The sequence below is a fragment of the Cibotium barometz genome, chromosome 50 (genome assembly GCF_041138505.1).
Source record: "Cibotium barometz isolate CiBa-2024 chromosome 50, ASM4113850v1, whole genome shotgun sequence".
In the NCBI taxonomy this organism is placed as follows: domain Eukaryota; kingdom Viridiplantae; phylum Streptophyta; class Polypodiopsida; order Cyatheales; family Cibotiaceae; genus Cibotium; species Cibotium barometz.
The window spans coordinates 38105774-38122484 of NC_141095.1; the positions used below are offsets into that span (position 1 = coordinate 38105774).

Consider the following 16711-nt stretch of genomic DNA (forward strand, 5'->3'; position numbering starts at 1 on the left):
CACAAAGCCATTAAAGGTGAGTTGCTGCTAGCTTCACATACAACCTTCCCAAGTTGCCGGCAATCACATGAGAAAGCATTCACACAAGCATTAACTTCTTGTACAAGCTCCTTTTTGGTGAACATTATTGGCATACCAAATGTTGGGTTCCACATGAATAAACACCACATGTATATTGTTCATTACAATTCTCAATGCTTGTATAGATTAAACATTTAGTGTCACACTATTGATTGCGGCTCCATTCCGTCTACCACAATCTACTTAGCCCACCAAAATCTTTGATTACAGTTGGTGGTGGAATAGCTTGTACTTTTTCTTTAACTTAAAAGCCCTTCTTTTAAAGGAACTAGTGGTGGAAACTGCTTTACATTTAAGGTCAAATCCAACATGCAATATTTGGTGGTGATTTGATTATCAAGTAATAACATTCGCACTATACATACGTGAGGTAGGGGTTAAAATTAAACCCCACCACATGTTGCTCCTCCGAAAAGGCATCCACTATTAATGTATGGGATTAAAATTAAACCCCACCATATGTTGCTCCTAAAAGGCATTACTATCCACTATTATGCCTAAGACTTGTCTATTTCATAATCTCCTTTAACCTATTTTACCATTTCTTCAATTTTGCATGCTAAAAGTCACCTACAAAGCACTCTTTTACAAACATAAGCTTTGATTCCGTTTAAGGAAAAGTTGTGTGTTTCACACTCATGCAATCTGAAAATAAGAGCTTTGATGGTAGATCCTCCATAGACACCTATAAAATCCACTATTGCTGAGCGTTTTGGCCCTAATCCCTCAAGGCTTAATCATGTCGCAAGGTGTGGACAGAATTTCATAATATATTATATCTATTTGGGAATGAGAAAACCTTTGGGATTTGAGACCACAACCCACCAATTGTGTTTGAGAAAGCACCTCTCAAGGCTTGAACATGTCAAGGGGTAAAAAACTAGTCAATCGTGTATGCCACTTGATTGGGAGTGAGGCAAACCTAAGCTTTGATACCATATAAGAAAGAGTGTTCTACAGCCAATGGAGACACAACCTAGCGGTAAGTCCCATGCATGAGAGGTGTTGGGTTCAAAACCGGCTGGTTGTTGACGGCGGCATGAAAGCACACACGCACACGAGCACAAAAGATCCCAAAAAGAAAGAAAGAGTGTTCTACAATATATTCCACTCACACAAATAAGGATCATTTATAACAAGAGCGAATGCACAACTTACACAGTATGTTTGAAAATAAAAGTCAAATCATTAAAAAAATGCTTGCAATGGACATCTTAGATGGTGTACAAAAGACATGACACATGATAGACCTTACCTTATTGATGGAAGAATAAAGGATCACGAGCACATTTATAGAACCATAAATGCTATGGTATGTCAAATAACTCGATAAAACATTTATGGAACCATAAATGGTATGGTATGTCAAATAAGACATGATATATGATAGACCTTAACTTATTGATGGAAGAATAAAACCTTTTGGCCCCATCCAAATTTGTTTGGGACCTCAAAAGGGCATTCCAACCCACTAATTGTGTTTCACGAAGCACTCCTCAAGGCTTAGCCATTTACATGTGTGTGCAATTACATGCAACGTAATTGGGAGTGAGGCAAGCCGTTAAGCCTCTAAATGGGCTTTGAAACCATTAAGGTAAAAAACCTTTGGGACACCAAAGGGGCTTTAAAACCCATTGACAATGCTTTAGGAAGCACCATCTCTCAAGGCTTGAAAATGTCAAGACAAGACTCAATGCACAACCTACACAAAAATGTGTATCATTTTTGCTAAATAAGAGCTTGCATGTAATACCCCAAGTCCAATATATGCTTGCATGTAATACCCCAAGTCCAATATATGCTTAGTTTAGGGCATACAAAGGAAGAACCAAATGAGAGAGAGAGAGAGAGAGAGAGAGAGAGAGAGAGATTTGTCTTCAAAATCAACCTTAGTTGTACACTCTCGAAATAAGAACTTGCATGTAATACCCCAAGTCCAATATATGCTTACTTTAGGGCATACAAAGGAAGAACCAAATCAGAGAGAGAGAGAGAGAGAGAGATTTTTCTTCAAAATCAACCTCTGCAAAGTCAAGATGGCAATCACTTCTCAATATGAGTCTTAAAGAGTTATCCTTTGTCGGGTCCATTTCCAAAAACACAGCCAATTTGTGCAACTGAGATTACAAGGAAACTCGAGAGAAGACACTACACAACTCTCTCAGATCCTCCCCAAAATAAAAATACCCAAGAGCTTACAAGCTTACAAGCAAAGTACTTTGCATAAGGCACCAAGTCCTGGGTGTGCCCATCCTTTTGAGCACACAATATTTGGCCACAAAACTCTGACTTTTCCATTGGATGATAAGCAAGATATCTACACTTGGTGCTGACCGTAAAATAGGAGGTAGAAGAAAGAATTTACTCCTACAATGTGCTTTGTATCATGTGAAACAACCTTAAAGTCAAGCGTCTAGAGAGCATAAGATGCTGTGAACTCAACTGAAGTAGAGATCCACTCAGCTACCCAACTGAACAACTCCGGTTCACAATGTGTCAACAATCCAACTGGTGTTATTGTTACCTGCAAACATTGTAGCCTTTCCCAGTAGTTTAAATCCTGATCTACTAAAAAGTAATGATCTGGGTCGTGTGCCTACAACCAGATAGCAAGCTTGGCAAGCAGAAAGTGTAGACAGCAGCACTTACATAACCTTCATGCAGGGCTCCAAAGTCATACTCGTTATTCATGTCCCCGATTTCCGTTTCTGCAAACTGTCCAAAACCAAAAGTCCAGTTAAGATTATAAACAACCCCCCTCTCAAATTCAGTTGAAATCTAATGAACTAGTTGAAAACTAGTGTCCACTGGCATTTAGCCTGGTGGTAAAGGGTTTTGACTCCCTAAGTAAGGACTCCACCGCAGGGGGGTGGTGTGGGTACAATATCAGAGCTTGGATAATCTTTCATATTCCGTACTGATGATGATATAGCGTATCCATCCACATTGGAAGCAGAAGGCATTGTTTCAACGTAGGATTTAAGAAGCCAGATGGTCAGGCATGTGTCAATGGTATCCACCTCCAACCTTTGCAACCCATAAAATCCACATGAAGACAACTGCCAAAGTTATTTCCTATTAAACCACTTTGTACTTGCTTTGCTAAAGGAGATAAGTTTTAGCCCAAGTTTGTCAACTGCCAAAACTTACAATGTTACTTTGTCCCCTAGCTATAGATAAGACCATGGTAAGATGTGATGAACCCATACAAGCCCTCCTGACACAAAAGAAGGCCGTGTTCACTTACATGGAGAACCAACTCGAGCTCGCAAGTCATCGTTTATCTTATAAGGCTTCAAAGTTAACTGGCCAAGTGGTTTCTCAAGCACCCACAATGAAAATTGCAAGAAATTGGACTCCAATAAACGAAGCCATGGAGTGAGGATGAGTGTGTATTAAAAGCAAAATAATGAGGGAATATTGTGTCACAAAAGGACAAAAACTAGGCTTCGATCAACTTCAATCATGATACTCTGAACACAACCTGACTACTACAACTAATGTCTGCTTAGTTATTATATGTAATCTCGAGAACCTCTCCCTTAAGCTTACTCTTAATTATTGTGTAAATTCTTTGGTATTGCAGAACAGCTCAGTGTCCAATTAGGAATTTGAATCAGGTAAATGGGGATTCCTCCTCTTGTTCTTCCGGCTTCTCTTGGGACTGCTCCTTTCATCTTGATGATGAATGGCCACCTGGTTAGCCTCTCGTAGGTCCCGCCATTCTGCTCTAACCACTGCTACTCTAGATCTAATGCTCTATCTACCCGTCTGGATCAGGTCAAGTTGGTTGTCTGGAATCTAGATCACCCAGAATCTGGTCTCCTCCTACGCCTTTGTCTGGATCTGGCCCATGGGATATCTGTACTCCACATTTCTATACTGTTGATATTCTTGTGGAGGGTCCCAGGTCCGTGTATTGACCCACCCTCATATCTGTCTCTGCTTTCTAGTCGTGCATCAGGTCTGGGTTCCGGTAACCACTCTTCTCCACAATCTTACTGCCTATCTGGCACATGATGTATAAGGTCATACCTATTGTATTTGTGCCAATATCTGCCCCTTCTATTCTATCTTCCTCTTCCATGTCTGGATTCACCCCAATTTCGGCCTCTGTTATGGAAAGCAGGAAACACAAAACTGGTATTTCCATAGTTGGATCATTTAGTATGTGGCGGCATAGCTGATTGTACTACACTTCCATGATAATCTAGCACGCACGTGACTTGAGTTGAGCATACCACCAGATGGGAGACAGGCATTAAAGGATATCATCCATCTCAACAGATATGGTAGTTCACACTTAATTCAACTGGTGTAGGCTTGTGGTTCAAGTCCTCGAGGTCATGAATAAGAACTAAGACCGCTGCCTTTTGCTTATATAAACTGATGAAATTCAAGCACAGTAATGAAAAAAAATGAAATTGAAGGAAATAGTGCAGAATTCAGGCAAAAACACAAACTGCAGTCAAATGGGAATAAATGAAAACTCAAGAATAGGGTAGAAGAACGTAAGATAAGTTCAAAGCTCACCTCATTCAGAAAATGTAACTTTTTCTGAGAATCGGAAGGTTCGGGATCATTCTCAGAACCAGCAACTGACTCAATCTCTGTGTTCTTCAAAGGAGAATTCATCCGACGAGCTGCCCCCTACAGACGATTGCAAATATGAGCATGACAGCTTCCTAACACAAATTCTCTTTAGAGGCACTCAAATTTAGCAATAAAAATTACATGGCCTATTGCAAGAAAAATGCAACCCACTTAGACATGAACAAATCTTATTCAGGCATAGAAATACTACTCTTCATGAACAGAATCTATGGTTAACAAGCCAATTAGAATCATGATACTGGATTGACGTCACCGTACAGGTGATTGTACAGATCCAGGTGTACAGACCAAGCTGTTCAGAAACCCACATAACATCAGCAGTGCACAGACATAGAAAGGGCATATATGAGTAATGTCAGCAATGTACAGACGCACAGCTAGGCACGGAAGCTGTAAAGACTGATGCATGATGTATATATGTTGTGTCTCGTCCGAGAGTTTCTTTGAAACAGGCTGGCTATCGTAAGCATACAAAGGTGATTCGTGGTGAGGGGTTACCTGTGCAAGCATGCAACAATAGCCAGTAACGGTGTGTTAGCATAGGATTTTCGCCATAGACTACACCTCTTCATCAACTACCCATTCCTTGGTAGTAAATTCTTTTTTAAGTGTGTTTTTGCCTGCTTGACATAGTCTTATGTTATGTAAAAGCCTTTACCTGATTCACACAAAGTATTGTATATGGGCTTGTACTGATACAAAATACCTTAGTGGAAGGGGCAGACTCATCTTCCGATGAAGACTTTGAAAGAGAAAATGACCAAATATGCAAGAGTGTTAAGAAGGTGCAGAAGGACATGCAAGAAAAAGAAGGCTCTTACGAGTCTAGCATTCCACAACATGCGGGACACGCACACAATTTGAAACATGCATAGCTCACACGATTGTAATACCTAAGTTGCATACCAAAGAAGATTTTGGGCAGCATGCACAAAGAAAAAAGAGGACATCATGGGCAAATTTTCACCAGATGATGCACTGAACTATGCCAGGTAACTTATGCCCATGGGGCAATGGAGAAACTGCCAATTAGCAAGGATCTTGGGTTAATGTATGATGGATTTTGATCTCTAGCTGATCTTTCGAGGGGAAGAAGCTTGTTATGGAAGGCAGTAGACTCTCTCAGCATGTGCTCAGAGTTGTTACAACGGTCAAGCATAGAAACACCAAATTGGCTATTCAAGCGTCTTTTAATGCAGAACTTTCCCCAAAATTGGAAAAACCGTTGGGTAGATGGGGTGACAGAAATCAGCTCAAAAATAAAAGGACCATAATGGTGGGCTTTGTCATGGAAAAAACTACAAACACCAAAAGACCATCAAAAGCACATTGCTCACATCAGGATGGGCTCATGGCATATGGGCATGGTTCAGAGATGGGATGCAGATTGGATACTCGGCCTCCCTAAAGCTGATCATTTTCGAACAAACAATGGAGAAAGGCCCCAAAACAGTGAAAATTTCAATACTACTATTCTGTCAGTAAGACTGACGGACACGATTGATTGAACAACTGTAACATGCGGAAGCTTACAAACAAGGACTATACTTTGACGTAACATGCGGAAGCTTACAGACAGGATTATACTTTGATAATGAATATTCAGCACCTTGGTTCTTGACGATAGCACAATGTAACAGAGATAAGAGTGTGTGTGTGTGTGTGTGTGTGTGAGAGAGAGAGAGAGAGAGAGAGAGAGGGGAGGAGGGAGAAGAGATGATTGGGTCTCAAATACCCTCTAAGGGCCCCCACCAAGGACTGGTGTATTTGATTTATTGAATGATGTAAACGGCTGACTTCTTGGAGACCTTCATTGCTGGAAAACAGCAGCCTGAAGATGACCTATTCTTGACCTTCAAGTTCCCCTTGGCATTAGCCTTCCTTTGGCTGTCCTGGCCCTTTGGAGTGCTTCAACAAATTGTGAATAATGAGATGCCTTAGCCCTTTGCCATGCCCATGCTTATATAGGTCACATATACGCTGGTCGGTCTGTAGAGGGGCTGTCGGCCAACTAGAATCAACACCATAAAATAGGCGCCTTTTCACACATGGCTTCATAGGCTGGCTAACAGGCTCATACCCCTTCCATGGGCTGGCAGACTGGCTAGGGCCTTTATGGGCCAAACCAATGGCTCATAGACTGCCCAAGGGTAGCCTAAGTGCAGGGCAACATAGACATAGTCTATGGCCCTGCACTTCAATGCTTCTAAATGCATCTATATGTTACCTTAGTGCTCTTGCATCTGGCTAAAAGCCTATCAATGCTTGGAACACCGCATCATCATTCTAGAGGGGCACTCAAGTCTCACAATACAAGCTAACATTGCTCCATGTGCGGGACATGCACACCTGACCATGAACTTGAACGGGACTTGTACACTTGACCATGGATGATTAGAGTGGATCCTTGGCTAACTCGTCCCGGACTATGGCTCACAAGGGACTAGTTACCACTTTAGTCCTGCACCTGCTGTACATATATGTCCACATGGCATCCAAGTGTGGGATGCACGTGACATCCCCTTCTGCTTAACTCGACGGAAGCTACATAGCCTCCAAATAGTCCGTCAATAATGCCGGATAATCTTCGAAAAAATTCTTGTCAAGCCAAACCGCTTCATTTTTCCTTCGGTCCTGAAACTTTGTGAGGAACAACCTTTCTCTTTAGCCGGAGCCATGCTTGAAGCAATGCAAAAGGATCTGTTCTGGAACCATAACTTTGGGTTCGCCCACTATGTTTGGTTCCTGTTCATCTTGGACAACGGAGGAAGGAGGTCATGCATTTTAGCAAGTTTGTTATGCTTATTCCTTGCAGGGCTAATGTTACTGTCGAGGATGTTGCCAGATTGTTAATCCGGCATTGGTACTCCGTAGGTGGCATACCTAGGACCATTATATCAGAACGTGATGCCAAGTTTACCAATCATTTTTGGAGGGCATTATTTGATAACTTTGGTACCAACATGACTTTGGTACTAAGTTGAATTTCTCCAGTGCATTTCACTCACAGACGAACGGCTAGACAAAGAGATGTTTGACGTGCTCAAGTGTTATGTCCACAATCAACAAGGTAAGTAGAAACAGTTTACTAGAAAATCTGACTCCGACAGTGCTGTCAATCACTCCAATTCGTGCTTAGCATCGTCTGAAGCCAATGCAAAGCCTAGTCAGCTTACGGAACATGTAAGCAACTGGATACCCATTTTGTTGTAAGACCACTCCAATAGCAATGTTACTCACATCAGTGATCATCTAGAATGGGTCATCCCATGAGGCTAGTGCTAAGCAAGGAGCCTCAGATAATGCAACCTTAAGGCCTTTGAAAGTCTATAATCCATGAGGGGCCATGTGAATACGTTGCCACCGAGTCTTGACACCTTTACGCAGATCAATCAGAGCTGCGGAGACGTCAAAAAATTTGCCGATATGGGTAGAATATGCTTGGCAAATGCCCACAAACGACCAAATATCATAAGCGGTTTCTGGGATCTCCTAGTTTAGGATTTCTGCCACCTTTGCGGGATTTAATCGGATGCCAAATAATGCATCCAAGGTAATGAACCTTGAATAGATAATACTCTATTTTTTTCTCATTAACACACAACTCATCACTTTCCAACAATTTCATCATTTTCTCGACGTTAATGTCGTGTTGCTCTTTTGTAGCTGAAAAAATCAGCATACCATCCCAAAAGATGAAGATACACTTGCCGATCAAGTCCCTGAACACACATCATCATGCCGTTAAATGTAGCTGGGGCGTTTGTTGGACCAAAGGACATGACCACAAACTCGTAGTGGGCCCCGTTCAGTTCAGAATGCAGTTTTGGGGATGTCCCCTTTCACGATTCGTACCAAATGGTATCCACTCTTTAGGTCAATCTTCAAAAACACCTTAGCTCCATTCTACCTCTCTAATATGTAGTCGATTCGAGACATTGGGAACTTTCTTTTGGCTGTCAGCTTATTGAGAGCACAATAGTCCTCGCAAAGTCGGGAGGATCCATCCTTTTTTTAGACAAAAGGGATCGCGGCTGCGAAAGAAGACACTAGAGTGTATGAAACTAGATTGCAACAACTCTTGGAGTTGACGGTCCAACTCCGTTTCCATGGCCTTGCCATGGAAACTTGCTCGAGGGTTCAAAACCTAGAAGGAGCTCAATTTTGTGGTCCTCTCGTCTAGATGGGGGGAGCTTAGGGGAGATTGTCTCAAACGAAGATCTTATGAAACCGATCATGTAAGGCCTTGTACTTCACACAGCAGCATTAGCAACTGTCTAGGTGATTTGAACATAGATCACTGCACATTGTGCACCTCTCCGAATAGCCTGGATATAGCCCTGTAAATCATGTAAAGCATGGGACCACTTTGTTAACTCTGCAATGTAGGTAACTGAAGCAGAGATCTGGGAAGGGATCTCGGTGATAACTGATGGAGGAGAGGGGGTGGGAATAGGTGACGAGGTATCCACTTCTCTAAGCCTGTATCACAGCCTTGTTCCCCTTGGTGCGCTATGATGCCCATAAACTCCTGGAACATGACATTCGTATCACCACTAGCAACTTGACTTCTTGATGCAATCACTGTAGAAGAAATAGTTTCTTCAGAGGTCTGGTGTTCTCTCTCATTGTTAGATTTTGCCATAGTGGGAGTCATCAAGTTTTTCCTTGACCACAAATAAACCGTCCACTGTGTGCGTGGAAGACGTTTCCGGTCGCAACCGAAGGCTATATACCAACCGTGCTTCGAGGGACAGACAGGAGACACACCGGAATGGGAATAACCAGGGTTAAAAACCAACCACACAAGCGAAATTTTCCTTGGCTGAATCTCTTCACCAAAGGCAAAGCTCCGATACGATTGTAACATGTGGAGGCTTACAGACAGGATTATACTTTGATAATGAATATTCAGCACCTTGGTTCTTAATGATAGCACAATGTAACGGAGATATGAGTGAGAGAGAGAGAGAGAGAGGGAGGGAGGGAGAGAGGGAGGGAGAAAAGACAAGTACACCTGATTGGGTCCCAAACACCCTCCTCTAAAGGGCCCCCACCAAGGACTGGTGTATTTGCTTTATTGAATGATGTAAACGACTAACTTCTTGGAGACCTTCCTTGGCTGGAAAACAGCAGCCTGAAGATGACCTGTTCTTAACCTTCAAGTTCACCTTGACGTTATAGCCTCCCTTTGCTGTCTTGGCCCTTGGAGTGCTTCAGCAAAATTGTGAATAATGAGATGCCTTAGCCCTTTGCCAAGCCCATGCTTATATAGGTCATATATATGCTGGTCCATCTGTAGAGGGGTTGTCGGCCTGCTTTTGACTGCTCCACGACTAGAATAAATACCATACAATAGGCACCTTTTCCCACATGGCTTCATGGGCTGGCTGACTGTGGCCTATTCTCTTGCATGGGCTGGCCGACTATGGGGGGAACTCACAGTACAGACTAGCACTGCTCCATGTGCACAACATGCACACCTGACCATGACCATGTACGGGACTCATACACCGGACCATGGACACTTAGAGTGGATCCCTGGCTGACTCGTCCCGAACTAGGGCTCACAAGGGGCCAATTACCACTATAGTTCCTACACCTGCTGTACAAATATGTCCACATGGCATCCAAGTGTGGGATGCACGTGACATTGATTAATAGAATTAGTACCTTCAATCTCGACGATTAATAGCACAATATGAAGAGAATAGAGTGCACAGCGAGAGAGAGAGAGAGAGAGAGAGAGAGAGAGAGAGAATACACATACTAAGTCCCAAGTACCCAATATGAAGAGGATAGAGTGCACACACACACGTGAGAGAGAGAGCGAGAGAGAGAGAGAGAGAGAGAGAGAGAGAGAGAAAGAAGAAAGAAAGATATATTAACGTCTCCTAAAGGCCGAAATGGCCCATGAGACCAAAACAAGGTACAACTGATGATGATGATGTCTCACCATAACAAATTTGAAAGAAAGAATGAAAATAGTAACATCCTAAGAGAGCTAAGAGCTAAAAGCTGAACCGCTGAATTGTCGCGGTAAACTCCTCCAATGGCAGGCAATGATGGCTTGAATCTGCCGATAGTGAGGGAATCGTGGACGCAATCCTCGTGGTTGTGGGCATCTCGCTCTAAAGATGGCAATGGCTCTGTCCAGGGTGACTCCTCTGGAGGGTGGTCTGCCAGGTAGGCTTGTAGATGGGGGAGTAGAGGCTGGTGGGGTTACAATGCTGGCTCTAAAAAAATCTGAGGGCTCTCTGTCTAGGCGGCTCTGGTCCCACTGCCCTCCTGTCCCTCAATAGGCTCTCTCTGTGGGGTCTAAGCTCAAGTATGAAGAGCCCTAAGCACCTTTGGTCCTCAAAGTCCATGATCCGATGCAAAGGTCCAAAGCCTCACAATATTTGGTCCCAACAAATACCCTCAAAAGGGGCCCCACCACTGATGTTGTATTTGCTTGTATTGCTGAATGAGTAGATGACTGAATGTATGGCTGTAAACCAGCACTCATACATTGACAACATGGATGTCATATGCGAGGTTCCCTTGACACCCTTTTCCTGCCAAGCCAAGCCCCTTTATTTGAGAAGGGCCCAAATATTTCTCAGTATAGTTCGCTTTTTGCTGCTATAGCATGATAGTAAGCTCGGCCCACCAAACATCATAGGCCATTGGGAGAGCTTCACACAAGGTAGTGGTAAGTGTCTTGGAGATTCAATGGATCACACAGCTGTTACATTAGCCATAGAGAGCAGTTTAATATGAGTCGGCAGACAACTAGACTAAGAAAATCCGCATGACCAACTTCCATGAATTTCAAAGGCTGAGAAGTTAGCTTGTAGCCATTGTAAGTCCCAATCATCTTGAAAATAGCAGCCCAAGGAAACAACCAAGCAAAGAATTTCCTCTTTTTATGAACCTAAGCTGTACCATCCCAAGTACATGTCATGTGCATGATCAATGCCATGGACAATCTTCAGACGCTGATCCAGAAGAGGCAGCCAGATAAAGACTTTGAACCAGATAAGAACCAGAAGTGAAGCAAGGAGTGCTGTTTGGTGGTATTGGACTTGGAGCATGGCATGGAAGAGGCAGTCGGCTGCAGGTGTTTGTCAGCTGAATCTGATCAAGAGACGGCGGCTGTACCTCAGGAGACTAGGTGGCTGCAGGCGCTCTAGAGGACAAGGCGGCGGTTGACGCATGATGATCAAAGAAAAGTCCACCAGTCGGGCAGCGCAAAAAAAAAGGGGCATTTAAAGCATACAAGACTGGCCGACCAGCAGTCGGCCAGTACACCAAAGTGTCCAAGACTACTATAAAAGGGTAAATAGTTGGGCAGCGCAAAAAAAAGGGGGCATTTAAAGCATACAAGACTGGCCGACCAGCAGTCGGCCAGTACACCAAAGTGTCCAAGACTACTATAAAAGGGTAAACATTTAAAGCATACAAGACTGGCCGACCAGCAGTCAGCCATTACACCAAAGTGTCCAAGACTACTATAAAAGGGCAAACTATTTACCCTTTTATAGTAGTCTTGGACACTTTGGTATACTGGCCGACTGCTGGTCGGCCAGTCTTGTATGCTTTAAATGCCCCTTTTTTTTTGCGCTGCCCGACTGGTGGACTTTTCTTTGATCATCATGCGTCAACCGCCGCCTTGTCCTCTACAGCGCCTGCAGCCGCCTAGTCTCCTGAGGTACAGCCGCCGTCTCTTGATCAGATTCAGCTGACAAACACCTGCAGCCGACTGCCTCTTCCATGCCATGCTCCAAGTCCAATACCACCAAACAGCACTCCTTGCTTCACTTCTGGTTCTTATCTGGTTCAAAGTCTTTATCTGGCTGCCTCTTCTGGATCAGCGTCTGAAGATTGTCCATGGCATTGATCATGCACATGACAGTACATAACTAAAGAGTTCATGCATGGATCTTGTGAAGTCATATTTCGGATGTTTGGAGTTTAGTATACAAACACACCATAGCGGAAGCAGCTAAACCAAGCTGAGCAAGACGGACTCCGATGGCATTTTCCTTGCACAACACACCCCCAGACAAGCTCTTTCGGGGGGAAGCTACTCGCCACTTTGCCACCAACCGCGACGTTCCCTGCCGTGTAACTTTGAAGCCCTGCACATGCACCTGATGATAAATGATTTGACCAAGCCTTGATCATTCAATTGAAAAAAAACAAGCTTTTTGTAACAACATATTTTACAGCATACACAACATTTGATAAAGACCATAATAGTAACCCAACCTTGTTTTTTAAGGGACTTGTTGGAACATCAACATTGAAGAAAAAACCCTTGGGAAAAACCCCTCTATTTAGATCACGAAGGGCTGCCTTGATTAGAGGCAGGCATATGCCAGCAGTGACTTTGAAGTCGGCGTCGCTACTTTCCCCTTCCTTCCTGATTATTTTCAACCAAAGAAATTTCACACTTATAACAAGCCCAAATTATGAAGGGTTGACTCATAGAGGCTCAGTGCATAATTGGATTTACCAGTTTAGTGAGAAAGACATGGCAGGCACCCCACACATGAATGCCTCACGAGCTCCTGCCACAGTTCCTGAATAAAATCTGCAAGGTAGAGGTTCCACTAAAAATATGAGACAATGCTAATCTATTGACGACATAGGGTTTTTTACAGATGTTCAGATACATAGGTGTTCACTTGTCACAGGCATTGAGCATATAACTATGGGGCAGCTGCAAGCCAACACCCATTACATATTGTGTTATGTCCCTATCTGACACAGGTTGAGTTGGGGACTGATAAATTAGGGGCGATGCCAAGTTGAATAAGTAGAATAGATTAATCTACTCTCTAATGCGAGAGAAAATGATTAGAGATTGTGTGCGCCCATTTACTTAGCTCTAGGAGGCATTCAAATTTGATAATTGGCCTGAAAAGCATGTAGTGTAGGCTTGAGCCTTGCCTACATGAAGCACATGGCTCTCTCATCTCAGTGATTAATCTTGAGGATCAGCAGTCTGGACCAGTCTACCGGAATCAGCCAGTGTAAGCCAACTTTCCTAGGGGGACTCGTGTGGTATGGTGTGCCAAGATCTACCATCTCACAGTTTGAACAAATATGCATGATCAATTCCTCTATAGCTCAAGAGTGAGCATATAAGAGGTTTCCTGTTTGAATCTGAGGCTCTCGGTTGGAAGGTGAATTAGACACCAACCCCTACCCATTTCACTACTACATGCATGCTCGTCCCATGCTTGCTGTGTGTTTATCTCGACTTAAACCCTTGTTCTCAAAACTGGGACTTCATACATGGACATACATTGAAGCTAGAATTAGCATGGAAGCATAGGGAGCTCTGGACATGCTTAGTATGCAACACACAAGAGGTTAAGACAAGGGTGTGAGCACTACTTCATTGTCTAGCACACAATGACATCCAAGGGTGATCCCATTGCCTTCTCTAACCAAAAGGACAATTAAGTACAATGTGACAAGAGATGCAAGGACTGTTTTATGAATGTCACACATTTAAGGGCTGCTCTAATTGTGATATGCTAACGATGCAAAAATATCCTTAATGACAATTAAGACTAAGCTACAAAGATTGACACTAATCACATCCGGCTGTGGACACAAAGAAGTAGAGAGAAGTACAAGACAGACTCTTTACCTAGCCTAGTCCTATTGTATATTACCAAAGCATGATATGTAGACAATGATTGTTCATCTGGACACCTGAATGTTGTGCATAAACTTCTATGCATGCTAATGACAAAACCAACTGCTCCATGCGTTGCAAACTGCTATCCTGGGGCTGCACTCTGATGATCCAGATCTGAGGACTGTTGACCCAATTGTTGAATGCTGTATTATGACCCAAAACTTGCTATTATAGGTTTGAATGCTGAATTATAACCCCAAAATTCCTAATTATAGGTTTTCTTATAGGGGAGTAGTGAAGGAGATCCTCAACCACCTATGTGACTGGTTTCTTGACAGAATGTGAGTGTGCAGCTCTGCTACAACAGCACCATTCCGTATCTCACTAGCACCATGGGACACTGACCTTAGTTCAATCTTGATTTCATTTCATTTTTAAATGCTTTGTCGGTGGGTATTTGAAGGGCTTCATCCTTGCTGATGTGGCATTTCCTAGTTTCAGTCCCCCTCAAAAGTCTCACTTCTGTTTCTGTTTCCATTAAGTATAGCTATGCATTGTACTGCATCAGGTTTGATGAGCCATTAACTCACACTGACAACAAATATGACAAAAGCAGTATCTGTTACCATACTTATGATATCCACAATTGGATCCTTTGTTTATTCCACTGAGAACCTACAACCATACAACCCCAAATCTTCACCAACGTTAGGCACTTGTGCAGTTACAAAATAGCGCAAACAACTATAAACATAATACTTTAATGAGCTCATGATATACACACATACTTGTGTAAAAGAAAACAGAGTTATCAATGCTGCAATGTGTATGCTGCAGGATGATGGATCAAATAACATACCAAAGAAGGTTTCTTCTGTGGGAAGAGCAAACCAGATAAGCTAAGAGAGACGCAATCTGCAGGTGTGCCTGAAACAAATTGTCAACAAAAGATGCAAACATGATGCATTTTGTCAAAATTGCAACCGGAAAGAAGGCAGCTGATCAATTCAAGCAGCATACCTATGCATCTAAAGGCCATAAACAAAAGGAAAATCAGGAACAAGGACCCAAAAGGAGGGAAACTTAGGAACGTAACCTGACACTGCATATGCAGTGGCTCCTTTGATATCAATGGAGCTTGCTTCCAGAGTCTTTCGTAGTGTTACAGAATGACCAACACCAGACTTATTGCTGCAAATCAGATTGTGACCGTTAAAATGCTTTACAAAGGCAGGGGAGCGTGTGCATGTGAGTGCACACAGGTGGTAGTGTGTGTACCTTCAATACCATGCCAATTGAAATTTGAGAGTTCTGTGAAGGAAGGGGGAAACATCAAAAAATCCACTACCATATCAAATTCCCACCACTTTTCCATGAAAGGATAGAATCTGGATGGGATCCGCTTAATGTCATGATGGATGTCAAAGCACAATGAAATAGATACATATGCATCGAGGTTGAATAAAAAAAGACCCAAAAAAACCCAACAGCAGATCACAAGTTCACCTTAATGCCAATTCACTGGGTAAATACATGGGTGGAGATTGGATGAAATGCAAAACCACACACACACATGCATGTATGCATACATACATACATACATCTGTGTATATGTCTAAGTTTTTCAGAAGGAGAAAAAAAAGCCTTGAAAATATGGGTCTTACCAATCTGGGGCACAGACGTAGACATGACAGCAATCACTGTTGACCAGGGCTTCCACCAAGGATCTCAATCCCGGCGCATGGATGCCATCATCATTGGTAATCATCACACATGGCCGATCATCACCATCATGGCCAACAGTACATTCAGACTGCTCCTTATGGTGGTCTGGGGCAACAGAGCGCTCTTTTTCAACAGCCCCTTCATGGGGTTCATCACCAAGATGATCGTCATCAGGGGCTGATGCATGATGATGCCCTTCAATTTGGCGATTCATCAATGCATCCTTCAAACTTGACACAAAAGAAGTAGGGGTCTCCATTCTTTTCTCCACAGAAGTCATTAAAGCAAGGAATTTGGAGGCTTCTAAGATGTATTACATGACTATAAAGGCAAATCAAGGTCGCTATTGCAATCTCAATTTTGCGACATCGGAAAACAATATGCAGATAGATATTACAATGAAGGGCTATAAATTCATGGGCTCTGGCAAGATGGGCAGTGATGAAATGAAGATTATGGAGCTGTTCCAAATGTGATGTTCCTTCCTTTGATCCAACCGTGCTTTCTGCTCTGATCAGAACCTTCAGAAGGTCATGACCAATCCCCCTATGCTAAGGATCCTAAAAGCAGAAAAGCAGAGACCAGAAGGACCAAAAGCAGAAAAGCTCTAGCACTGGAGAAAATTTCGAGGACCCAAAATCAGGAAAGCAAAGA

General features: G+C 42.9%; 1 protein-coding gene across 1 annotated transcript in view; it reads right to left on the bottom strand.

Moving 5' to 3' along the window:
• Nucleotides 1–2072: 2072 nt before the first annotated feature.
• LOC147610096 (uncharacterized) overlaps nucleotides 2073–16711 on the bottom strand; it is a 14912-nt gene continuing 273 nt past the window's right edge. The window contains exons 1-10 of the mRNA XM_086786683.1: nucleotides 15997–16711; nucleotides 15429–15523; nucleotides 15192–15259; nucleotides 14964–15007; nucleotides 13196–13273; nucleotides 12949–13102; nucleotides 12669–12818; nucleotides 4615–4731; nucleotides 2731–2796; nucleotides 2073–2605 (exon numbers count right to left, since the gene is read on the bottom strand). The exon at nucleotides 15997–16711 is cut by the window's right edge and continues 273 nt beyond it. Of these exons, the coding sequence (XP_086642809.1) occupies nucleotides 2495–2605; nucleotides 2731–2796; nucleotides 4615–4731; nucleotides 12669–12818; nucleotides 12949–13102; nucleotides 13196–13273; nucleotides 14964–15007; nucleotides 15192–15259; nucleotides 15429–15523; nucleotides 15997–16337 (1224 nt within the window). The 5' untranslated portion in view covers nucleotides 16338–16711 and the 3' untranslated portion in view covers nucleotides 2073–2494. The remainder of the gene's footprint in view (nucleotides 2606–2730; nucleotides 2797–4614; nucleotides 4732–12668; nucleotides 12819–12948; nucleotides 13103–13195; nucleotides 13274–14963; nucleotides 15008–15191; nucleotides 15260–15428; nucleotides 15524–15996) is intronic.